Source organism: Chenopodium album, chromosome 15 (assembly GCF_948465745.1).
Source record: "Chenopodium album chromosome 15, dcCheAlbu1.1, whole genome shotgun sequence".
Taxonomy (NCBI): domain Eukaryota; kingdom Viridiplantae; phylum Streptophyta; class Magnoliopsida; order Caryophyllales; family Amaranthaceae; genus Chenopodium; species Chenopodium album.
In genome coordinates, this window is record NC_137848.1 from 32,957,298 (window position 1) to 32,983,517 (window position 26,220).

At 38.1% G+C, this 26,220-nt stretch overlaps 4 protein-coding genes across 4 annotated transcripts; 3 read left to right on the forward strand and 1 right to left on the reverse strand.

The window, feature by feature from the left end:
- Nucleotides 1–5,022: 5,022 nt before the first annotated feature.
- Nucleotides 5,023–6,203, reverse strand: LOC145581063 (uncharacterized). Its single transcript, XM_081638133.1, has 3 exons — nucleotides 6,072–6,203; nucleotides 5,748–6,015; nucleotides 5,023–5,594 (listed from the first exon to the last, which is right to left on the reverse strand). The coding sequence occupies exons 1-3, from the start codon at nucleotides 6,201–6,203 to the stop codon at nucleotides 5,023–5,025; spliced, it is 972 nt and encodes a 323-aa protein (XP_081494259.1).
- Nucleotides 6,204–9,694: 3,491 nt separating this feature from the next.
- LOC145581064 (uncharacterized) lies at nucleotides 9,695–10,552 on the forward strand. The gene has a single exon (XM_081638134.1). The coding sequence runs from the start codon at nucleotides 9,695–9,697 to the stop codon at nucleotides 10,550–10,552; it is 858 nt and encodes a 285-aa protein (XP_081494260.1).
- A 2,317-nt stretch (nucleotides 10,553–12,869) lies between these two features.
- Nucleotides 12,870–13,775, forward strand: LOC145581065 (uncharacterized). The gene has a single exon (XM_081638135.1). The coding sequence runs from the start codon at nucleotides 12,870–12,872 to the stop codon at nucleotides 13,773–13,775; it is 906 nt and encodes a 301-aa protein (XP_081494261.1).
- A 195-nt stretch (nucleotides 13,776–13,970) lies between these two features.
- On the forward strand, nucleotides 13,971–24,226 carry LOC145583096 (uncharacterized). The gene is made up of 13 exons (XM_081640241.1): nucleotides 13,971–14,420; nucleotides 15,691–15,874; nucleotides 16,058–16,126; nucleotides 16,201–16,299; nucleotides 19,128–19,207; nucleotides 19,295–19,469; nucleotides 19,586–20,131; nucleotides 21,185–21,870; nucleotides 22,387–22,471; nucleotides 22,599–22,650; nucleotides 22,867–22,916; nucleotides 23,729–23,776; nucleotides 23,869–24,226. The coding sequence occupies exons 1-13, from the start codon at nucleotides 14,086–14,088 to the stop codon at nucleotides 24,043–24,045; spliced, it is 2,586 nt and encodes an 861-aa protein (XP_081496367.1). The 5' UTR covers nucleotides 13,971–14,085; the 3' UTR covers nucleotides 24,046–24,226.
- Nucleotides 24,227–26,220: the final 1,994 nt, after the last annotated feature.

Genomic DNA, 26,220 nt, shown 5'->3' on the forward strand with positions numbered 1-26,220 from the left:
GGGAAGGAAGCTAGAGCAAAAGAGTCGCCAACAAGTTTTAGGAACTTGTAAACCGTTCACAGAGTGAAGGTTACACCCCTTCACGATCCATGAGATCGCTAACTCCATAGTGGTCTGGAACCATGACTGGATATTCGGGGATGAAGGTACAAATCCAACCTAAAAGAGATTGAACCTGCCCTAAATAGGCCTCTACTTTATTCTTCTCATATTCATGTGCATTTTCTGACTAACATACAATCAATATATTAACCCTAAACCTGTTGAATCTATGTTGGTTGAATATTATGCACAAACAAATCTATTATTGATGATCACTTGAATTAAAATCACATTAGCCTAAATAAAATTATTAATTATCTTATTAAGCGTGATTTCAATTACAAATTCCCTTTAAACCTACAAGAGAGGGCGTGATCAAGCAATAACAATAATATATCAAGCAATATATAAATTATTGACACAACAAATCATCATCACCATAAAAAATATCAATAAAGCATACTAATATTATTAGCAAGATCCTAGGCATGATACTAACAAGATTAATAACAAATTCTAGCATGTCACTAAACAATAAAGATTAAAACTTTAACCCTGACATGATACTAATATGATAGAAGAAATAGGAAGCAACCTAAGCATGATACTAGAAAGCAAAAAAAAATACATCCTAACATGACACTAGGAATTAAAATAATATAAGCATGCTTTCTACAAAATAAAACAACTTACTTTGTTGCCTCGTATCTCTTTCTATCAAAACAATAAACACATTAGTAACTTCAAAGAAAATATTAAATTAAACAATTAATTTAAATAATTGAAATAGGGATTTGGGACCAAACCCTCAAAAATTATCAACCTTTCACGTCTAGGGCGAAGGTAACTTCGAGCTTGGCTATGTGTGTCTAAGTCTCGTGAATGCGGTATTGTATTTCAAAAAGGGAAGGCTGAGAAAGAGGGAGAAAGAACAAGCTTCTAGCTTTGAATAGAGAAAGAGAATAGAATTAGATGTTTGTTGATGATTGAAAACGGGGAAATAACGCCCCTATTTATAGAGAAAACATCTAGAACTCTTCGAAAAGAGTCAGAATTTGACTCGAAGTAAAAAAGACCCTATCTCGATGCGATAGAGCTATCGCGATGCGACAAACCCTATCGCGATGCGATAAAGCTATCGCGATGTGATCGGGCTATCGCTACTCGACATACCCTATCACGGCGCGATAGGCTCTCCACAGCGCAATGGCTTGATTAGGATAAAATCTTGTACGGAGTCATTTTCCTAATATAATTAGGTAATTAGACTCCATAATTATCTTAATTAAAATTAGTTTTATCTTTTAAAAAACTTGTTTTATTTCAAATTGAATTCTTCATCTTTTCTAAATAATATAAAAGTATAATTATTAATCCTAACTCTATTAGAATTTAAAATAACCTTCTAGATTAATCTAGAAAATTAAAGCGATTCCTAATAAATTTAGGAATGATAATTAATGGACCCTCCACTTGATCATTGGGCCATGTAAAACTATTTTGGGCCCAATTTAGTATTTTGGCCATAACTTCCTCATTATTCATCGGAATTAGGCTCATAATATATTGTTGGAAAGTTCTTTTTGAGCCCCATCCAACTACACTATTATTGGACCCATATCATGGACCAAACTAAAGTGGACTGGACATTTTCCATAAATAAGGAAGAAATATTTTCAAAAACAAAAAGAAGTATTCTTATTAAAAACAGGTGCATTCACGAGACTCTTCCATATTCCACCTTGTTCGATAATCAATGACGTGAAAGATATTCATCACTGGGTTTGGTTTTTGGGGAGACACAATCAGGTGTATACACCTGTGACATCGAGGATTTGATATGGTCCTTCCCATGTCGAGCCTAATTTGTCGTCTGTCAGATCTTTGGTGTTTTGGAAGACTTTCCTTATGCCCAATCCCCAATTCTGAACACTTTGGCTTTGACGTTCTTGTTGAAACTTTGTGCGACGATCTGTTGTTGTGCTGCCATTCTGAGGTATGCTACTTCCCTTAGTTCTTCTGAGGTGTCAAGATCGGATGAGAACTCTATGTTATTTTGGTCACCCGTCATGAGACCATACCTTGATGTTGGGACACGCACTTCAGATGGTAAGACTGCTTCACACCCATAAACAAGTGAGAATGGGGTTTGTCCGGTCGACGTCCTAGGAGTTGTTCTGTTTTCCCAAAGGATCGACGAGAGTTCTTCTGCCCACTTTCCTTTAGCTTTTTTGAGTCGCTTCTTTAATGACTAGATGATTGTCTTATTACTTGACTCGGCTTGGCCATTAGCTTGTGGGTACCTAGGTGTGGATGTGCAGAGTTTGATGTTCCACTTTTTGCAGAACCGTCTTGTCTTATCATTTATGAAATATGATCCATTGCCACAAACGATCTCGAAGGGGATTCCAAACCTGCAGATGATGTTATTCCATAAAAAAGAAATGACTTCTTTGTCACGTACCTAAGTGAATGAGTCTGCCTCGGTCCACTTTAAAAAGTAGTCCGTTAGTGCGAGCATGAAAACCTTTTGTCCTGGAGCGACCGGTAGCTTCCCCACTATGTTCATTCCCCATTTCATGAAGGGCCACGGACACAACGCAAGATGCAACATCTCAGACGGTTTGTGCGTCAACCCTGCGTATCTTTGGCAACTGTCGCACTTTGCTACATATGCTTCTACGTTTTTCTTTAAGGTAGGCCAGAAATAGCCTACTCACAGGATCTTGTTTGCCAGGCTGCATCCTCCAGAATGGTTACCGCACTCTCTATTGTCGCCGACGAGGCATCTTTGCCATAGACCTATGGAAGATATTTTGAACAAGACATCATGCTTTATAGTGTATCTAGATGCTTTCTACTTGACTTTCCTTGCTTGTAGGGGGTCGTCTGGTAAGACGTCTTCCTTTAGGTACTTGATGATTGGTTTCGTCTAGTTGAGAGTTGCTTCTATTGCCATGAAGTCTGGGATTTGGGATGTGTCAACCGACGACTTTTGCAGGTGAACCAAAGGAATGGTGTTGAAGGGTGACTTTCTGAGTGCCGAGCCCAGGTTGGCTAGGGCGTCATCTTGGGTGTTTTTGTCTCTTAGGACTTGCTTGATTGTAAATGGATTGAACTGTTTTTCTTTTCTTTGGCGACCTCCAGGTAGGCCGTCATCTTCGAATCTTTGGTCGCAAATTCTCCATTTAACTGACTGACGATGAGTAGGGAGTTGATGTACACATTCAGACCCGTTGCCTTTAAGTCTAGTGCAACAGTCATGCCTGCAATTAGTGCTTCATACTCTGCTTCGTTGTTTGTTTCTTTGAAGTCGCAGCTGATGGACTGTACGATCATGTCCCCTTGTGCCGATTTTAGCACGATGCCTAGCCCGGCGCCTTTTTGATTCGACGAGCTGTCACAGAACATTGTCCAAATTGCTTCTTTGCATGTGCTATTTATTTCTTTGAGTTCTCGGGCGGCTAAGGGCTCTAACTCTGGGCTGAAATCTGCCACAAAATCTGCGAGGGCTTGAGACTTTATTTCCATCCTTAGTAGGTACTTGATGTCGTACCCATTTAGTGCGACGCTCCACTTGCCCAACCTACCTATTAATTCTGGACTACGTAGCACAGACTTAAGAGGAAAGTTAGTCTGCACCACCACTGGGTGGGTCTCAAAATAATGTCGTAACTTCTTAACAACAGTTGTTAAAGCAAGTACTAATTTTTCTAAGGAGGAATACCTGGTGTCTGCGTCGAGTAGAGACTTACTGATGTAGTAAACGGGTAATTGCTGGTTGTTATCCTCTCTGGCAAGGACTGCACTAACAGACGTCGCACTGACCACTAGGTACAGCTGTAGCGTCTCATGTTCTTTTGGCTTGGACAAGAACGGAAGTGATGCCATGTAGCGTTTCAAGTCTTGTAAAGCTTGTTCATGCTTCTCTGACCACTCGAACCTTTGTTTTTTCTTAGGATGTCATAGAACAGGTGACATTTGTCGGACGACTTAGATATGAACCTGTTAAGTGCCGCAACGCGTCCTGTCAGCTTTTGCACTTCTTTGACGTTCCTCGGGGATTGGATGTTGATTATGGATTTGATTTGGTCGGGACTTGCTTCAATCCCTCTTTGGGTCACGATGTACCCTAGGAATTTTCCTGCATAAACTCCAAAAGAGCATTTAGTAGGATTTAGTTTCATACCATACTGTCTTAGGATGTCGAAGGATTGTTTGAGGTGTCGAATGTGATATTCGGCTTTTTTTGGACTTGACTAGCATGTCGTCGATGTACACCTCCATTGTGTCTCCTAACTGCTCTTTGAACATTTTGTTGACGAGCCTTTGATATGTCGTTCCTGCATTCTTTAAGCCAAATGGCATGAATTTGTAGCAGTAGATTCCCTTGTTCGTCATGAAGGTTGTCTTCTCTTGATCGTATGGATGCATTAGCATTTGGTTATAGCTTGAATACGCGTCCATGAATGTGAGAAGTTCATGTCCGGTGGTTATGTCGACCATGGTGTCGATGTGAGGCAGAGGGAATGGATCTTTGGGGCATGTCTTGTTCCGGTGGGTGAAGTTTATGCACACTCTCCACTTTTGATTCTTCTTGCTAACTACCACGACGTTTGCTAGCCAATCGGGGTACTTGACTTCTCTAATCTTCCCTGTTTCGATCAACTTTTATACCTTGTTGTTGATTACTTAGTTTCGCTCTAGAGCAAATTTTTGTCACTTTTGCTTGACTGGTCGATGATTAGGGTCAACATTCAGCTTGTGAGTGATCACATCGGGACTGATACTTGTCATATCTTCATGTGACCAAGTAAAGCAGTCTATGTTAGCTTTAAGAAATCCAATAAGTTCAGACCTGATACCTGGGTCGAGTGACGCCCCAATTCGGACGGTCTACTCTGGCTTGCTTGGGTCCAGCGCCACTTCATCAATTGCTTGCTCGTCAGGCTCTTCTTATACTGGTCCTTGCTGTAATTGCTATACCGTCCTTTTGGATGGCTTTAATGTAGAACTATAGCATTTCCTGGCTTCTTGCCTTTCTCCTTTGATTTCTTGCACACCCCACTTGGTTGGAAATTTGATTACTTGATGATACGTTGAGGGGGCGGCCTTCATTCTATGAATCCAGGGACGGCCGCTAATGGCATTGTAGGCCGATGGGCAGTCTACGACATTGAAGTGAGTTGACAGATTGATGCCTCCTGCAAATGTAGGCAGCACGATTTCTCCACTTGTGTTGAGAGCTTCTCCGCTAAAACCTACAAGAACGGTTAATTTTCTAACGACGTCTCTGGGGTCGATTCCCATATCTTCCAAGGTGCTTTTGAAGAGGACATTGGCTGAGCTTCCTCCGTCGAATAGTACTCTTCGCAGTAGGCAATTGCCGATTGTTAAGGATATAACCAAGGAGTCATGATGCTCTTCGCGATATTCCCCCAAGTCATAGTCGTCTAAGGCAAGAACCATTGCCTCTAAGGCTTTGTCTTGGTTTGATATCGCGTCTTTTGGGATAGCTTCCTCTGGGGTACCTGCTCTTGCTATCCTTTTTGCTGTAGAATACGTTATTCCACAAATATCAGATCCATCAGAGATAACATTGACTACCTTGGTGACCGTTGGTCCTTTAGGAGGTTGCTGAGATTGCTAGGATTGTTGAGATTGTTGGGGCTGCTGGGTCGATGCCTCTTTGGAATTTTCTTTGCCTTTTCCCATCAGCTCCTTTAGATGTCCCTTCTTCAAGAGGAAAGTTATCTCCTTTCTTAGAGCATTACAATCTTCAGTACGATGGCCATGATCACTATGATAGTCGCACCACTTGGACTTGTCCTTGCTTTCCTCTGGCATATCGCTCTTCCTGGGCCAACGGGCGACATTTCCTAAGGAATACAGGGCATTCACCACGCTCTCGATGTCGACGCAGAATCCATATTCAGCGATGTCGGGTATGCATAGGCATCTTGCATTTGAGACCTGTTAACAAAGCTTTGTGCATTGTTAGTGCTAACAACGTTATTGGCATTGTTTACCTGCCCTGGTCTGTCATAAGGTCTACGACACCAGGTTTTCTTGTTGTTGGATCGTTTGTCGACTCTATCGTTGCTGGGAGAAGGAGAAGGCACGACGTCTTTTCTGATGGCAAGATCATCCTTGAGTCGCATCTGAGCTAGGGCACGGGTCTTGACTTCCTCGAAGGTCGTGCATGGATACTTCGTCAGTTCTTTGTAAAGATTCGTCTAACAATCCTCTCTTGAAAGCTTCGATGGCTGTTCGGACGTCATATCCTTTGATGCCGATCATTACCTTGTTGAATCTGCTGAAATATGATTTGATAGATTTTCCGCTTGCTTGGACGACACGATAGAGGTCGCTCGTTTGCTTTTCAACCTTGCAGTTGTTGTTAAACTTGCTGTAGAACCTGTTACACAAAGTTTGAAAATTGGCAGTAGAGTTACGTTTAATATCGCACATCCACTCAAGGGCGGGCCCTATAAGGGTGGCCCAAAAGGATTTGCAGAGGACTGGCTTGAGCAGGTTACGGGGGATGGAATATTGCTACATCCTTTGCTTGTAATGGTTTACATGCTCCAACAGACAGGTACTTCCATCGTAGAGCGACGCTAGAGGAGGGATTTTGAATCTCTTGGGGATATTAGCCATTGCAATTTCGTTCACGAAGGGCGATGCGGCGAAGCCGTCTGGTTCTTCGGTCACGGTCGAGACTGGCGCTCCGGGTAGCCTCTTCAACAGGCGGAGCAGCTTGGCGTTCTGGGCCTCGATCTTGATAAGCCTCTAGGCTGTTGGATCTGCACCGTCCTCTTCCTCTTGATTAGTGCCATCTGCTTCGTCTTCCTCATCATCTCCTTTTGACTCGCCCCCGGAGTCTAGGTCCATCATGTGGAGGATATCACTAGTATTGCGACGACGGCGAGGCATGTTGCTGCGGACGGAGTCCAACTCTTTCCTGAGAGTGTCAACGGTCTTCTGGCTTTTTTCAGCGAGCCGAGCGTTCTCTGCCTTCTGTTGCGCAAGCTCTTCTTGAGTCTTGCGGATCTCTTCCATGAGCTGATCGATTTTCATATTTTCTTCGAGTGAACCCATGATAGCCGAATGACCTGTTAAGAGAAAATGTTGTGTTCTGGAGTTTTTGAGAGATTATCTAGTCTTCGGCCCCACGGTGGGCGCCAAATTATTTATGCCAGATTTCGCCTAAGGGCGACCTAAGGCTGGGACGTACGACAGCTAGAGTATTGACTATGGAAATTGAGAAAAAACCGTATTAAAAGCGATAATGAACAAGGTGTTTTGATGACGCAGAAAACCCAAACACGGGAAAAACTACGGGTAGGTGCAAGACCACCGAGTTACTATGAATGACTTTTGATTACAAAGAGTATGATAGTTCTAGGGTGAGAATAGAAAACGTAGAAATTGTGTTGCTACTGAGTACAAGTATTATGCTATTTATAATGAAGAAAATAAACGCCTAAACCTAGCTATAGTACCGCTGAAAGCTGCTAACAATCTCCTGAATTATCGGACGACCGTTACTAGACTAGGTCTTGGGCTTATCCTTCCGTTGAAGATATTATTTAGAAGATCCACTCGAATTATATGGGATGACTATGTTGCTGGAAAATAGTTGTAACCACCATCGTGGGCCCTAGTCAAACCCCTTCTTATTGCAGAGTTAGTTACTGGCTCATTTATTGTCCTTTAGTGTCGTGAGTCAGGTCGTGCGTCAGGACATAATCGAAAATTGACCATAACAAGTATACACAAAAATTATTGGGGAGAGAGAAAGCCCTTAGTGAGAGAAATTCTCAAACTTTTTTGATGATACTTCGTTAGCTTGTTCATTAGTTCTTACTGCTCTTAGTTTTGCCTCAATGTCAGAGTTTTTTAATTCCCCAACTTTTATATACCCTCAATCTATAGGTGATCAGGATGTCACTTCTTCTCCTACTATTCATGACGATTCGTCTATTAACTAGAATAATTGTGTTATAGGGCGTTTTTGGGATGCGAGAGTCTTTTCAGTTTCGTTAGTTCAGAGGTTGGTTCTTAGGTTCTGGCATCTTCGAGCTCCAGTGCGGGTTTTCCCCTATGGTAGAGATATGGTTTTGTGTTGTGGCACGATTGAGGATGCTGATGAATTGGCGTCCAGGGGCTGGGTACACTTTAAGGGAAGTTTAGTGGTTCTTCAACGACTTCCGAGTTATTCGGTCCCTCTTAATATGAATTTACACCTCGTTGAGCCATGGATCGGGGTTGAAGGTCTTCCTTTCCACCTTTTAACATCGGCGGTTGCAGCGGGTATTCTATCGCATGTTGGAGATATTATCATGATGGATGACGATAATGGTCAGTTCCCTATTCCTTGTCCTCATGTCAAGGTTTTAGTCAATTTAAATTTGCCTTTAATCGCGGGTTGTTACTTTCCCACCACAGAAAATAGAGTTGCGTGGGTTCGATTTAAATACGAAGGTATTTTTAGATTCTGCAAAAAGTGTGGTTTTGTTGGTCATGGTTGGAATTCTTGTGTTGAACCACAAAACTTTATAAATTTTCATCTTGCCAATCGCTTTCATAGGCTACACAAAGGCGGCATTCGTGTGTGGTTTGATACTATTGACACTAGTTTATACACAAATGCTATTCGTGGTATTTTCCCATCTTCTAGAATCTGGAATACCGAGCTATGGTTTCGTTATCGTGATGTTGAGGGACCATTCGACATCTTACCGGAATTGCAACCGTATAATCATGATAGTGATAGCCTGGGCCGTCATACGTCACCAAGTGTTTGTCTTCATACAAAACATTTAGAAAGTCCTGGAGATGAGGATTCTAAGCTGGCTCCACCACGTGGTATTCATACAAGAGAACATGATGATGGCTGGCAACAATTGGGTGGACCAACCAAGGAAGTGCCACGTGGCAAGGTCGCACATGAGTCAGCATCGACGGGAAATGATCCTTGGCGTCATTTTTTAACTTCTTCTAGTCATCTGGCACATGATCCTTATCCATTGAATGGTTTGGATGCCTTTAATAAAATGGGTCGTACTAGTTTGTTGAACTCTTCACAAATGGGCCTTAGACTAGGTAAAATGGAGTATTCAGATGCTAGTTCTAACAACTTGGGTAATATTGGGCCTTTTCCATGTCAACCCCATCAATTGGATCATAGTTTAGCTATAGGCCTAGAGAAATCCTTAGCCAAATCAACCACATTTACGGATGTAATGCCGATGGACTGGTCGCCAGTTCATTCGGTTTCTTCATCGGCTTCAGATAATGTTAGCGGTGAGAGGAAAAGTAATTCTGATAAATTGGAGAACTCACTGCAGTCAAGGAATTCTGGTCATGGTAGTGATAAGGGTAAAAGATCATTGAACCTCAATGTAATTAAGATTTGTGATAAGTTAGGATCCGGGGTTAAGATAACTTGTCCTTGTAAGAGGTCTGCTTCAGCGGGGAAGTTTTCTCAGTCACGTTTAGGTGATGAAGGTAATATTTCTCCTTATTTGCAGTGTCTTAACCCTTTTAAAAAACGTAGAGGGTCTTCCATTCTCCATCATTTGGGTAGTGGTTTAGGTTTATTTTCTGAGGGCTCGGTGGCTCCCCGGTTTGGGCCACCAAGGTTTCCATGAATGTGGCATCCTGGAACTGTAGGGGTCTTAAAGTAGCGGACTCCCCTAAGGTTCCGTATATTGCCTCATTAGTCCGTTCTTATGGTATTGATATTATGTTTTTAGTTGAAACCATATCTACTGTTACTGTTGCTGTACAAAAGTTGTCCTCTTTAGCTTTTAGTGGGTTTTGTGGTATGGATGCTAATGGGCGTAGTGGGGGTTTAGTTGTTTATTGGTTTGCACCCCTTAAGGTTGTTCCTATTTCAGTTTCACCTAATGTCATCTTTTGTGAAATCCATGTTCCTGGTCAAGTATTAAAGAATGTAGTTTTCGTGTATGGATCGCCTCACATTTCTACTCGTAGTAATGTTTGGGATGAGGTTTCTACTATTCTTAGGACAGTTGACAATGTCGTTCTAATAGGAGACTTTAACCAAGTTGAATTCTTAACAGACAAAGTTGGTGGGTCTCTTAATATTTCTAGTCGTCAGGACTTTGTGAATTGGAAATTAAATGAGGAATTAATGGATGTACCTTTTTCGGGACCTCCTTATACTTGGACTAATGGCCAATTAGATAACCCGATTTTCGAGCGTTTTGACAATGCTTATGTTTCTAGGAAATGGTTAGAATCTTTTCCTGAGACTGAGCTTATCCATCAACCTATTTTGATTTCTGATCATGGGGCGATTATTTTACGTGACAGTCCAGTTTCTTCAGATAGGAAGCGTCCTTATAGGATTGAGAATTGGTGTTTGTTATTTAGGGATTCCTTGCTTATTGGTACCAATTGGCAAGCTAATGCCCAGGGGTCTAAGATGTTTTCGGTTTGTCGCCAATTGGCTTATATTCGCCGTTTGTTATTGGCTTAGTGTGTTGCTCATAAGAAATCGTGGGGGTATAGACTGGAGAAAGATAGAGACTTCCATTTGCTCGTTATCCAGTAATTTGGCTACTGAGTCAGATCGTATGAGATTTATTTCAGCTAGGAAGGAGGTTCTAGATCAAGCCTAAGTTGAATTTCTTTATTGGAAACAGCGAACTAAGGTTAAATGGGATGCATTGGGTGAGGCTCCAACTCGGTTTTTGTTTGCTTCGGTACAGGCTCGTAAACATCGCAACAAGATAATCAACTTGAAAGATGTTTTGGGCAATTGGGTTTCGGATCCGGCTAGGATTTCGCAGATATTTACTTATCATTTCTCAAACCTTTACCAATGTCATGCTCCTTCCACTGGAATTCCAAACCTAGACTGAGAAGATTTACATCTTCCCACTCTTTCTTCCTCTACTTGCCAAGAGCTTATGTTACCTTTTTCATATATGGATATCAAAGATGCTATGTTCCATATTGGTGATGACAAATCTCCAAGTTCGGACAGGTATACTGCATCCTTCTTTAAGACCAATTGGTCAGTGGTTGGTGCCTCGGTAACGGAGGCCATTCAGTTTTTCTTTGCCCATGGGTATCTTCTTAAGGAATGGAACCGTACCTTTTTTATTTTACTACCTAAGGTGGACCATCTAGAGGAGCCTTCTCAGTTTCGTCCTATTGGTCTCTGCAATGTCCTTTATAAGTTTATTGCTAAATGCTTAACAAATCGTCTTCGGAGATTTTTGCCATCTTTGATTTCAGGTTGGCAGAGTGCCTTTGTTCCTGGTAGGTTAATGTCGGACAACAGTCTTCTTGCTCATGAGCTTCTTTCCTATATGAATTCCTCGACTTCTAAACTTTGCTAAGAGGCCCTTAAGTTGGACATGAATAAGGCTTATGATAGGGGTTAATTGGGATTTCTTGTGGAAAGTTTTAAGAGCTTTTGGTTTTCCTCCATAGTGGGTTCATATAATTCAGCAGTGTGTTACATCGGTTTCCTACCAGGTCTTGGTTAATGGTAGTCCATCCAAGACTTTATTTCCTCGCTGCGGGCTCAGACAGGGGAACCCTCTTTCCCCGTATCTTTTTGTTCTGTGCATGGAGATTTTTTCTTTAATGATTAGTCATGTTGAGGCTTCTGGGTTAGTTCAAGGACTTCAGATTTCCCGTAAGGCCTTGCCAGTTTCCCATCTCTTCTTTGCTGATGATGCCTTGCTTTTCTTCCAAGTTTCGCCTTCTGCTTGCGACAACTTGATGGCTGTCGTTAATAAAATTTGCTCTATCTCGGGTCAAATGGTTAATCTCCAAAAATCGTTTGTGAAGTTCAGTTCTAATACTCCATCGGATTATAGGGATTATTTAGCTTCTGTGTTGCGTATGGATTCTCGGAGCTCATTAGGTTTTTATCTGGGTATGCCTGTTGATATGGGTAGGGGGATGTGTTAGGTTTTTCAGCCTATGGTTGATAAACTTGTTCAACGTCTTTCATCCTTTGCTGCTTTGCGTCTTTCAGTGGCTGCAAAGTTGGTTGTTATCAATTCTATTTGTGTCGCTTCCTTCAACCATATCCTCTCGGTGTTTAAAGTGCCTACTACAGTTTGTAATCAGCTTGATAATCTACTAGCTCGTTTTTGGTGGCGCTCTTCTCCTTCCTCTAAGGGAGTAGCGTTATCTCCTTCATCTGCTCTTTATTTGCCACGAGGGCTGGGAGGTTTGGGTATTCGGAAATTTAGTTGCTTTAATGTTGCTCTCCTTGCTAAGCAGTCTTGGCGGCTTATGCATAATTCTCAGTTTCTTGTTTCCAGGGTGTACCGAGCAAAGTATCTGTCTTTGCTTGCTTCTCATGGTACTGCCAAGACGGTCAGGCCATCTTGGGGTTGCCGTAGTATGTTATAGGGTTTTCAGACCCTTCGTCATGGTTTAATGTGGAAGGTGGGGTTTGGTTCCAACATTCGGATTCTTGATGATAGTTGGGTGCTTGGGGTTCAGGTTCAGTTTAAGGATTCTGTGAGCAGGATAGGTGCCCCATCCTTTGTTTCTGATCTAATTAATGCGCGTTCGAACGCATGGAATACGGGTATGATTCATCGGTTATTTCCTCCTTGTACGGCTACCTTATTTTGGGACTTGAACGACCTAAGGAAAGAATCGATGATTTGATTTACTGGAAATTTACCAGGGATGGGAGGTTCTCCATGAAGACTAGGTATGTGTGCTCCTTGTGTTATGAGAATGGTGACCAACAATCACCTTTGGTTCTTGACTCAAGTTGGTGGAGGCATTTCTAGGCTTCGCCTTTACTTCCGAAGTGGAAAATGTTTGCTTGGAAGACTATCCATAATGCGTTGCCTTCTGCTTCGTTGCTTGCTCGGAAGGGTTTGCTTGTGGATTCCAGATGTGGGTTCTGTCATCAGGATGTCGAGACTCTTTCTCACCTTTTCCGAGATTGTCCATTTACTTGGAGTTTATGGGAGGACCAACCTTGTGGATCGGCCTTGAATATGTCCCAGGATCAGCCTTTTGAGGAGTGGTTTCCTGAGATTCTTTTAAAGTTTCTTCATGATAAGGACTGGTTGATGCTAGATCGTTTTTTAAGTCTGTTATGGGCTCTCTGGCTTACTCGAAACTCTATGAGGTTTCGTTCTGCGGTTTATTCTCCTGCTTCTATTATGGATCTAGCTTCTAGTTGGGTGGACAGGTGTTCTGAGGGTAGGTCGTTCAGATATGATATTACGCCTGCGTTTCCTCCAGGGTTTTCGTATACTATGTCTTCTGCAGTCCTTAGAGGGAATGCTTCGAATGTTTGTACAGTCAGTCTTATTTTTGATGGGGCCTGGAATTCTAACAGTCATAATGCGGGTACTGGATGGGTTTTCTTGGATGTGGCTTCTGATGTTCAACTCAGGGGTGGGGTGCAGGCTTGTAGCTCTAATTCTGCGTTCCAGTCTGAAATGATTGCTTGTCTGTTTGCATTATATCATGCCAGGCAACGTGGGTATTCCTCTTTACAGAGTCTTACTGATTGTTTTTTGGTGGTGGATTCACTTCGATCTCCGGTTCCCAAGGATATTTCTATCTGTTGGATTCAGCGGGAGCTTCTGGAAGTTATTGGGGCTTTGGTTGTGTGTCATGTTCAGAAGGTTTCCAGATCTACGGTTGCTCAATCTCATTGTTTGGCAAGGATGACGCGTCGGCGTGATTTACTTTGTTTCCGTTTTTAGTATGTTTTTTGTTTGTTTTTTTTTTTTTAAGTTCTTTTGTAAAAAAAAAAAAACAAAAAACAAACAAAAATTATTGGAGTATCTTTTTTTCCCCTCTTTGAAATCCTTGTAATTTTGTAAAACAAACACCCGAATTTTCCTACACTACTCTTGTCAATTAAATCATTCCAGTTCCACCGAAAATAACCCCGAATCCCCTTCCAAAAAAAAAAAAAAAAAAAAAAAAGTACCCCGAATCACTTTCTCTCTCCCTCTCGAAATTCTTAAAGAGACAACAATGGCGCTGATTTTCACGCTCTCACCATAACCAATGGCGGACCAGCATCACCAACACCACCACCAGCAGCAATCCCACTCATCAACAAGAAATCGTTGTTATTCGTTCACCCAACACCAACAGCAGCAGCACCATCATCATCATTCTATGTCGCTTCCGATATCGCAACCTCAGCCGCAGCAGCAGCGATCAGATAGTGATCGGAGCAGCGTCGAATTGCGTGCTGTCGATTGTAATCTCCCCTCTTTGTGTGATCACATTCAATTGGAGGGTTTTAACAATGGCGTTTTCTCCGATATTGTTGTTAATGCTATGGGCTCTACTTATCATCTTCATCGCTTGATTCTTTCTCGCAGCTCTTATTTCAGGTTTCATATTTCCCTTTTTATGCATACTTTTGCAATTTTCGTACTTTTGCATTTTAATTTCGGAGAATGTTTTGAATTGGAATCGTCAATTTTATTTTATTTATTTATTTTTTTTTTTATTTTTTTTTTTTCGTATTTTGAGGTGGTCGGGGCGCTTGATAAAAATTTCAATAACTATGATATACGGTGAGACGGCAAGAAGTAGGTGATTGATATGCTATGTTGTAAAATTGGAAACACACAATCATATAGATGTTGACTTACATGAATTTGGATGTAAGTTTGATTTGATTTTTCATGGTATTTTTTTTTACCTTGAGAAATCATACCATTATTTTAAGTGATTTGAAGATTTTAGCTATAACTCATTGATGATGGTGTTGATGGTTGTTAAATACCGAACAATCAACTAGCTTATATGCCAATTAAACCTCCGTTATGGCTAATGTTGCAATATATAGTTTAATTGTCAAAGTTATTGCCTGATATAGTGTATCCATATCTGACTGTCCTATGTTTTATGTGATCTCTGGGCTTGAGTTAGACAAATTTTACTTTATTTGTTTTGCTTTGCCATGACATGAGAGTTCTTCATATATAGTTGTTTTAAAAAAGTGATTTTCAAACCCTTGCTATGGCGCTAATAATGTGCTATAAGTTTCCGTTTGTGAAAGGGAAATGAATTGAGCACTTCCCCTTCTAGCCCTTTGTATATGTGATCCTGTCCCCCCAAGTGTTCAAATCTGGTATAGCATAGCGCCAGATTTTCCTCTTTTGGTCGGACTCAAGTACTCAATTTATTGTTGAAAAATATTTATGATGTTGACCCTAAGTGAATTATCAAAGAATTCACAGATACTTGAGGTATAATGAAGAATCTGATCAATGTAGAGCCTGTCAATTACTTTTGTGTGGAATGATTCATGCAAGTCAACAAGTGAGCATGGGTAGAAATGTAAGGAATTGATTTAAAGAAGTGGTTGCTATAGTACAGATTTTAGCTTCTCTTTTACATTAACAGAAATAGAGATTATACTGCTGGTTATCTTAGGTTATTGATAAAATTTTCTGATGTCGAAAATTTGACCTGTTTTTTTCTAAAGATGTGCTAAATATCACATAATGAGAATAAGAGAAACAGAACAAAGGAAGAATTGAATGTTGCCTGAAGTTGTTTTCATTTTTCTTGAACTGTTTATAGCTTCTATGCTTACAATTTATGTTGGATAGTTAATGAAAACTTCTATCTTATTGCACAACTGCTTGTTAGGAATATGCTTCATGGTCCTTGGAAAGAAGCATCTGCCCCCGTCTTAAGTTTGCAGATAGATGATACAAATGTTAATGCGGAGGCCATTGCTATTTCATTGGCATACCTTTATGGTCATCACCCTAAGCTTAATGACAATAATGCATTCCGTGTTCTTGCTGCGGCATCCTTTCTTGATCTCCAGGTATCTTACTTTTCATGGTAGTTAATAACTTAAACCTTCATAAGTTCCCCAATCTACTTTTTCCATGTTTAATGACATTGTGATAATCTTTTTGTTGCACACTTTTATGCAATTCTATCTTAACATATATCCTATCTTAAAATAAATTTATCAGTACCTGTCTCTTAAAGGTTGAATTTGTAGGAATTGTGTGCTATTTGTACTGACTTTATCATCGCTGAGCTGTGGACTTCAAATTTCTTAGCCTATCAGGTTTGAGATACTTTTTGGGTTATTTTTTCAATATCTTTTGTGCTTCTTTATTCTTAATTGTACTATCATGACAGGTGTTCGCAGAACATCAAGACTATGGCATACATGGGGAAAGAGTTAGGAATGCTTGCTGGGGCTACCTTTGCCAGAGTGGTTTCATGGAATTGAAAGAGGTGTGTAGCTCATTTTTTGCTTATAGTACTTTTTATACTCCATCCTAGAATAGTTTGAATACTCTTGATTTTCATCGGCCCCAAAAATAGTTTGGACACTTCCTTTCTTGAACTGGTCCTACCATTTATATAATATTTCTTCCGTTCTTTTTCAGTTATAAATCAGACAATAAGTTAAAATAATAAAAAGTTAATATGATGAAAATATACATTGTGACAATTCTAATAAGATCCCATATAACTCTTTCTTTTTTTTTTATTTTTTTTTTTAAAAAAACTATAAATCACAAAAGGCAAAGTAGAGTTTGTGGAGAGTGTCAAAAGTCAAAACATCAACTAAAAAAGAATAGAGTAAATATTTCTTACATTACTTTTGGACCCACTATTTCCTTTCCACACCCACTTTTCCATTAGAATTTCTATACAAATGCCACATTAATTCCCATCAAATCTACTCACAGCTTATCTCCTAAAACTCTATGTAGTGATTTGTTTTTTAATGTGGCATGGAGAGAGTAGTATTTTAAGTGGGTATATAGATTTTGGGGATGTTTCCCATGCTGAACTTTCCTGATTAATAAATGCTTAGTATGCTCTGCTCTTTTATGTTCCCCTCATAAACTATAAAAGGGCGACACGTGATAATGTTCTGCAGTGTATATCAGCCTCATATATGAATCTGTAAGAGTCATTAAATTTTAATACATAATATTATTTTTGTTATTATTGGAGGTTTAGAATTTCAGATAGTATTAAATAAAGTGAGTATACTTTTATAATAGAATTATATGATTCTCTAGTCTAAAAGTATTGCTCCATTAGTTGACAAAATTCCATGAAACAATGGAAGATGATGAGTTTGTGTTTGTTAATAGGAATGTGTAACTTTTAAAATAAGAATGGATAAGGCATGATAATTATTTATAATACAAATGAAAATACAAGGGGTAGTGGGACACATAGCATCATAGTATGTGAAATGTCCTGTTCTAAATTATTAGCATGGAGTGCAATTAGTTTTGATTTTATACCTTAAGCATGACACTAGCTATTTATTTAGCACTGGAGATTTGAGTAAAAAATTTCATGAAGTATGCATAAACAAATATTCATGCAAACTTAATGATTCTTTAAGACAGATTTTAGGAGTTCTCCTAGCTACCACTACTTACCATAAGTTTGAGTATAAAATTTGTTTGCGGGTTGATAAACTATATTATCCATATTTTTAAATGATTTTAAAAGTATGCTTGCTCCGTCTCCTAATACTATACTTGTCTTGACCTTTTACACTACCTATATAGTTGACCTTTTGTTCTATCTAAATCTACCTTGCTCTTTTTTTTCCTTTTTTAATTATTGTAATGTTGTTCAATTCACTTATTGTTGATACGTAGTTTAAGAAAGCTTTGGAAAAGATGAGTGTATGTTGATATAAGTAAGAGAAAATGTAAAAAGGGTGGTAGGTGTAAGGTAGATTAAGAGAGGGTTTAAAAGGTGGGTGGGTGTAATACTCCCCCCTGTCCCTTTTTGTATGATCTTTCTATGACTTCTTGTGAATGCCACGGGAATAGTTTTTCAGAGAAACAATTATCTTTTATATAATGATTGAATTTTCAAAGCTTTCTTTAGTTTTGAAGTTTGCATGTAGGAACTTAGAATCTGATTTAACATCAGTTGAGATATAAGTGATTGAATAAGGATAGCAATCTGTAACTAACTGTAACACTGAATTCAGCAATTCACTCCTGAATCTGGTGTCTCAATGATTAAGCTTGAAGAAAAACACAAAAATTATTTCAATAATATCCAACTTGCTTGGTTGGACATGTAGCTTTATGTATTGACTGAATCAGTGTGTTTCCCTAAACCAATGAAAATAAAAAAAACTACCCAAAGAGGGTATTACACACCTATTCTGTCAATAACTGATTAGGGCTCTAAAACAGATTGGCTAGATCAATTAAGAACCAAACACCCTTTATGCTAACACAACCTAAAACCTCTCATGATCCATTAAGCAAATTAATAATCAACTACTGAAATCAACTAAGTTATATAGCCCATGTATAAATCCACCCTAATAGTGTTGTTGAAAACAAATTGGTAGCGACTACAAAAATAAATTGTACTCCATATGCTGTAACAAGCCCAACAAAGAATCTTCAATCCAAGTGATGCAATATACAAACACAAACATGCCTAGTGAGCCCAAGGACTCCAAACAAAAATCCAAGGCATCTGAAATGATGTTCATGGGTTCATATCTTTTGCACTACTGATTAGGGCTCTAAACGGAGGCTAGATTAATTGAGAACCAAACAGCCCATTATGCTAACACAATCTGGAACCTTGCATTACCCATTAAGCAAAGAAATAATCTACTGAAATTAAACTAGTTATTTACCAATCTCAAAAATCACCAAGATTTATGAAATAGGGGTTCTTAATCAAAGCCAATACCAAGTAAAGCCAGGATTTAGGTGTAAGTTACAAAGAAGCAATCACAAAGATAGTAAATAATCACCAAGACTAAGGAGAGAAAATCTCATTGATTTCAAAATTAAGCAAAATTTCATCTTGATCTTGATCACAACCTTATGTTAAAACACTGTTTTCAAGTATGTTCTTCCTAAGAATATTACTCATTTTTTATTTTTACTACATGTTTCTCCTATAAGGCTATATGCATTTGTTTGGCTTCATTGCATACGATTGTCATATACAATGCTTTGGTGGTTAATTTCATATCCCCTATAGACTAGTAGGTAGAAACTGAATTCTACATGCCAGCTACCTGTAATATTAATTCTTGTAACCGTCTTTAGGTTCTACCAAATCTTTCATCCCAAACATTGCACGCGCTACTGACCTCAAATGAACTTTGGGTACCTAGTGAAGAGAAACGGTAAAGTGCTGTTCTCATATCTTTGGCCTCTATGAGAATTTGAATCTTTCTCATGCAGGATGACATTGTTTACTTTCCTTTTTGAAGCTTTGAATTGGCATTATATACATTGGTTAAAAAAAGTGCTCTCAACAAGGGTGAATCCCATGAAAAGCAGAGTACAAGCCTGGAAACAGGGATCTCAAATCAACATGACTTGTCTCAATTCAAAGGAAAGAACATTATTGATGCTTGCTGTAATAGAAACTCGGAAGCTGATACGGTACGTGTAAATTCTTACTTGCTCTTTACAGCTATAAATTCTGCTTGCATTATCTGATTGAGCTTGCAGATTTTGTTATTAACTTCCACAATAATATTGTTGATGACAAACAACAGGTACTTCAAGTTGCTTGCAGTGAGCCAAATTCAGGAGCTGAATATCCTAACAACTTCGAACAACCTTCCCTTGCTACCTACTACTCTGATTCAGATAGAAATAGGCCCTCTTCTTCTTACGTCAGAATGCCAGTTAATTTTGCTGCCAGTGGACAGGGAAGTGAAGCTGCACTAGTAGAAGGACCATCCGAAGAAAGCATATGCTGCCATTTTAGTAGTTCTAATTGGTTGTCAGGAAATGATTCAAGGGATTGCTCTTCATCATCAATAAACTCTTCCTGCAACGATATCGTGCCTGATGAATGGAGCAGAAATGAGTTGGCTTATCCATGGGGTGGAAGGACTGTTGGAAGGAGGCAGGTGAAGAGTTACGGTAAAGGGAACTGTGGGTTGAGAGGAGAAGAATATGATACATTCATTAACATTTTTGAAGAAGGTTCAGTTTTGTACTGCAATATGTCTTTTGAGGCTCTTTTAGATGTGAGAAAACAGCTTGAAGAGTTAGGTTTCCCTTGCAAGGCAGTGAATGACGGTCTTTGGCTGCAGGTTTGAAGCTTGTATCTGATTCTCACTTCCCTGAAGTTGGGGGATATTCATGCAGATTTATTTTCAAATAGTATATGTATTTGAATGCTTTTTTTTCTATCTAGGTAAGATATGGGACCCTAATTGAATGCTTATTTTTCAACTTCGATTTGGATAGTGTGAAAGGAGAGTTGAGATTGGGACAATGGGCCAAGCTTAAGCTACTTCCAACTATTAGGCTAGATATCAAACCCTTGACCTCAAATATTGAATGGGAGTACTGTGCACTAGAGTTCTTTAGATTCTTATGCAAGCTATGTCACTAAATGTAATGCGAGCACTAATTCTGAATGTAAGGGGGGTGGGGACATGGAAATGGAATAGATCTAAAGTTCTAAACTGCTACGGTGCTACCAGCAAACTAGTCAAATCTAAGGTTGTCGTAGTGAACCCAAAAACCTTTAAGATTGTTTAAGGATCTACAACCACTAGAGTGATTCTAGATTCTTACTATTCCTTAGAATGCAATTTGTGAAAGCAAGGATGGTTTCTGGAAGTCAGTATTTAGCTTATAAACTTTAACTGTTGAGGAACAGCATCATAATTTTGTTCATCTGATTACTTTGTGTTTTGTTGGATGCCAACTGTTTTTCGGAGATGGACTTTATTAATCCTTCTTAATTATTCGTATTTTGGACTCGTAGTTATTTTTCAAATCCCATCCAAACACTTTTAACTCATCCAGTCCAATACTGTTTGAATAATTAGACATAAGTTCAAACCTGGTCCAGTCCAATTCCTTTATAATTTGTATTTTTATCTTGCCTTTATGCCCAATAAGTCTCATTTTGTCCCTATTATAGAAAAAAATGTATAGACATTAGCCTAGATAAAGAACCAAAGAGAGACTAGGAGAGGAGATAAGACTGCAAAGATAAGTAGCTAAGAGTCAATTTTTATTTATGCATTTTCCTGAACTTTTATTTTCCTTGGACAACATTTTCTGTAATTTATTGATTTCATACTCTGTTCTATTGTTTAATACATTAGTCTGCTTCTTTGTTTCTTTTCTAGATGCTTCTCAGTCAGAGGGTTCAAGAAATTGCTGCTGAAACATGCAAAAATTGCTGCCTTTTAGGCATGGCATGTGCATGCAAACAGCCGTTTACCTTTTCCCATGGTGCTGGAACCACAAGCTACTATGTCCAAGCTTCTGATCAGAATAATTCACCAGGCAATATTGGTGATTTGTATGTTGCGGGTCCTGCTAATGGTGAAGGAAATGGTTTATTTAGACCTGTGAGAGTAAATGTTAGGGGTTCAAATGATGGACTTGCTGGTATCGGGCGTGGAGCTACACTGGTTCCTGCTTCCACTTGGTGTCCAACTCGTTTTGTATTTTCCCGTATTCCGTTTGGTGTGGGCAACAGGAATGGTCAGCAATCTCTTGCTAATGATGATCTGGAATTGAGACCTGACCAACATGGTGACATGTCTGGAGATGGACTTACTGCCTTGGTTGGACTGAGTGACGGAGGAAGAAATATTAATAATCACGGGTGGCAGACAGAGAGTGCTTTTGATATAGCTCTAAGAAATAGTTTCATTGAAACCTCTGCTGCTGGGCCAAGTGGCAGTGGTACTCAGATGGGAGAGTCTTCAGACCAAAATATTGACGGCCAGTGTGAGAACACAAGCAATGCATCTATATCCTTAGATATGAAGACACCTCTAAGTCACTTCCCACCATTTCGATTTGGGTTGGTTTTCTCTTCTCCCCCCCCCCCCCTCTCTTTTACTCTGTATCCTATTGTAGCATAGGCTGTGTTACTCGGACACGGAAAAAATGCTGCCATACCCTAAGCTATTTGCCCCTCATGGTCTTTGCTTAAAAGGAATGAAAAATTGCTCTCAAAACATGTTCTTTGTTGTTTTCTTGACTGCTGAACTGCTTCTTTGATACCTTTATTTATTCTTGGGTTCATAGAGCTTCCTATACTTTGAAGCTACCTGTCATGGATGTCTTACTGCTTTTTAGACACAACTATGGTTTTGAGGTCACTTAATGATAGTTGCCCTCGTGTCATTGTTAAATCATGTAAGAACACATGGTTTATCTTTTGGGGTGTAATAGTCATGGTCATATATCAGTATGGCATGTCCAATGACTTCATATGAAGAGTATACATTACTGATTTGTTATTTTTTGGTCTTTTATTCAATCAACTATTCATACTTCTATATTTTCTTGTTAATTGGAATGTTAATTTCAACAGGGTAGAATTTGCTGATGTGCATCGACTTAATGATGGTCAGGTTAAACACTCACCAGAAGCATTTTATGCTGGTTCATTTTGGAAAGTATGATTTCAATTTTCTTTTCCTTTATGTTCTTGAATGTGTATTATTAGAGCATAAACCGAAGAAAAGCCTACTCATTTTCCAGAATTGATATTTTTAAACTCATTCAGTCTGTTGCATCTAACAGATAAGTGTTCAAGCTTTTAATGACGAAGACCCTCAAGGGCGTAGGACACTCGGTAATTCTTCATAGAGCATTTACTATTTTATGCAAATAATTGTTATGAAATCATGAATGACTGGAAAACAAAGGGAAATTATTTGGAATAAAATATTCCTTTTGAAATGTATGCTCTATTAATTTGGATTTAGTAGTGAGTACATTGTAAGTTTAAATTACACAATAATAGCTACTCTTATTTCATTCACTCTTGATTTATGGTTTATATTGTCAGGCTTATTTATTCATCGCCGGAAGGCTGAAATAATGGATCCTCAAAGGAAGGTCAGCTTAATACATTTTACCATTTTTTGTTTATATAAATTTGCACTTGTGTTTATGTTCTTTAAAAATTCTGCATTTTTGTTGTGCTTTCAAATTTTCATCTTTGTGGATTATTAAGCCTCTGTAAATGCTATATCCACCTACATGCACCAGAATTCTTGGATCTTGCTTTTTGTTTCCTTCAAAGATGTGGTCTATATTTCGAGGGGTAAATTCTGTGAGCAAAATGTTGAATTACAGCTGCAAATATTTTTGAAAACTCAGTTTTCTTGAATAGTCATTTAGTGTAATTGGTTTAAATTCTCCCGGAAAAGGGGCGGGGGAAGACAGCTAGGATGGGGCTTCCTAGGAAATGAGGGTGTGGGAATTTAATTTTGAGAGAAGTATATATAAATGAAACTATCCATGTAGATCAAATTTTGTGAATTGCTGGGCTTTTACTTGGAAAAAGCAACCTTGATTTTCCCCCTTGTTTATCACTTGGGATTTTCTGTTTGACTGTGTGAACTATGAAGTTATTATTAAATGTATATTAGTAGTTCATAAAATGCAAGATAGAGCATTGCTTGGGTTTCTATCTCTATTTACAGCCATTGTATATTGAATATGTAGTACATAAGCATTCTTCCCTCTTTTAAATTTTTCTTAACTGAATTTATCATGGTTTATTTGAACTTGGTTGCCCGTATTTATATTTATCACGCAACTAATCTGAACTTATTTGTCTGAAACTTATCTGTGCGAGGTAGTAAAGAACAAAGCTTTATATTATGTAATTATGTGATGACACTTTCCTTTTTATGTTAATTCAGGTGCATATGTATGTGGACTCTCGTGAAAAAGTTACAGCTCGCTATCAGGTAGATTGGATATCAGACCACAATGACAATCATCATGTTGCTCTTATTTCATATGTAAATTTTATGAGACTTATTCGTTGTTTTGATTTTAGTTGATCTGTCCATCAAAGAGAGAAGTTATGGTGTTTGGAAGCTTCAAGCAAGCAGGTACTCTTTTACCAAAAGCCCCAAAAGGCTGGGGCTGGCGCAGTGCTATACTCTTTGATGAGCTTCTCGATCTTCTCCAAAACGGGTGCTTCAGGGTTTCTGCCGTTGTACAGCTTGTATAGATTTGATAATAATGTGGCAGTCCCATTCTGTGTCTTGATTTTCCTTTTGTCATTAATATAATTATGTATCATCTAACATCCGCAAGGATTACTTAGGTTGGTCTTATCAAAAGGATTAGCCTAATTTTCTTCCTTATAAGAGAAAGAAAATGGAGAAAAAAAAAATGTTATATGCTTACTACATATTTTCTTCCTTATAAGAAGTACATTTCATGAATACATAATACACAAATACACGAGGTCTCAAAAAAAAAATAAAAAATAAAAAATAAAAAAAAATATACACAAAACACATGACATATACTTCCTGCATTTCACAAATGTTGCAACAAATACTATACGAAGTTTTACAAATATTTCAACATTTTCCTATTAAAGGCATGTTCTGATTTACTGAGCTGAACTGAACTAATTGGAGTTGAAATGAACTGAATACTTTATGAAAGAAGGAAATTAAGAACTGAACTGAAAATAAGCTGAAGAAAACAGGCCTTTATTCATGCTTTTTCTCCTCTCCTCACATGAATCCCTTTCTTTATTCCTCTATATCTCTCTCGTCTTTTTAAAATTCGTAACCCATCTCCATGTTGTAATATCTGGGCAATGGAGGAAGTATGATACAACACATATATAATGCACAAACAGATAACAGTATATCATCCCATGCTTCGAAATTTTTTATTGTGAGATAACCTATGCATGGATATTTAGTCTTACCAGAGTTAATAATCTTAATATGGAGTATTGACCCAATAAATCAAATTATACAGAGACAGAAAGATTGGAGAAGTTGTTTATGATACATTTAAGCTTAAATGATTTAGTTTATGATTTCTTGCTGTGCAATTAATAAAACAATTACATAAAATATTTCATAGGAAACTGCCAAATTGATATCTATTATAGTAACATCTTTATAATCCTATTTAAAACAATAAGATAGAGTGGCTCGATTAATTAAGAATGAATGTGTATATATAAATTCATGTGAAATGAATCTTTTATTCTGAAACATACAACAAAAACTAAAACTAAAATTAAAATAGAGAAGGGAAGCAAAGAAGTTTCTAGAATCTCCTCGTGGAGCTCATGCACAAGATAGGCACGGTGAAATAATCTTATTTTTTGGAGGCAAACGCAACATATAATAATGAACAATCAGAACAAGTTTAATGTGCCTTGATGAGTCAACGACAAAATACCGAAGGGAAAGCAGTGCCTGGCGTTAGTTGCCATGCAACCGTGGCAACATGTACTCAAAAAGAAAAAAAAAAAAAAAATGGTCTATTAATTCTAATAAGTTGGGATCAAACGCAAATTCTATGTTACTCATGGAGTATCGTGTGTATGGTACTTCAGGTTTATAAAATTTATGTTATTTTAATATTTTTGTTATTTTAATTTATATACATGTTATTTTAAAATAAGTATATGTTATTTTATATTTTTATGTTTTTTTTTTCAACATTGATCCTTTCGTTGTATTCTAAATTTATAAAATTCATGTTATTTAGATATGAACCTCTTATTATTTCAATTTATATATATGTTGTTTTTTTAAATAAGTACATGTTAGTTTTATAAATGTATGTATTTTTATTTTTTTTTTTATGTATGATGTTAAAGTAAATAAGCGAATAACATATTATTTAATAACACAAGGCTTTAAACAAAATAACGTAAGATTTAGGCAAAATAACTTAAGTATATAGGGTGTGGAGTACCATGATCCAGGAGTATATAATACTAATTGGGGATCAAATAGCAAGAGGTATAAAGTTTAGATAAGTTTTTTTTCAAAAAAAATAAAATAAAATAAAAATACAATAAGTTCTCATAAATTCAATAACTTCAGACAAAATCAGAGAGGTCTAATTAAGCCTTAAGAAAATTGTATCAAACGTGCTCTAAAATCATTTTCCATATCGTCATGTAATATTGATACTCCCCTAGTTTCAAAATAAATGCCTCAATATGATAGTCTGGTAGACACATATGTCAATTCATCATTTTGGTAAAAAAAAAATGGAAAAATTGTCGAGACCTATTAATCTAATAGGTCATTTTGTCAATAACTACTTGCTTAAAATTTTATAAAAAAAACTACTCCTTAAATTTAAAAAGTTTGAGTGGTATTATCCATTTGATTTTCCGGCAACAAAATTCGTCAAATAT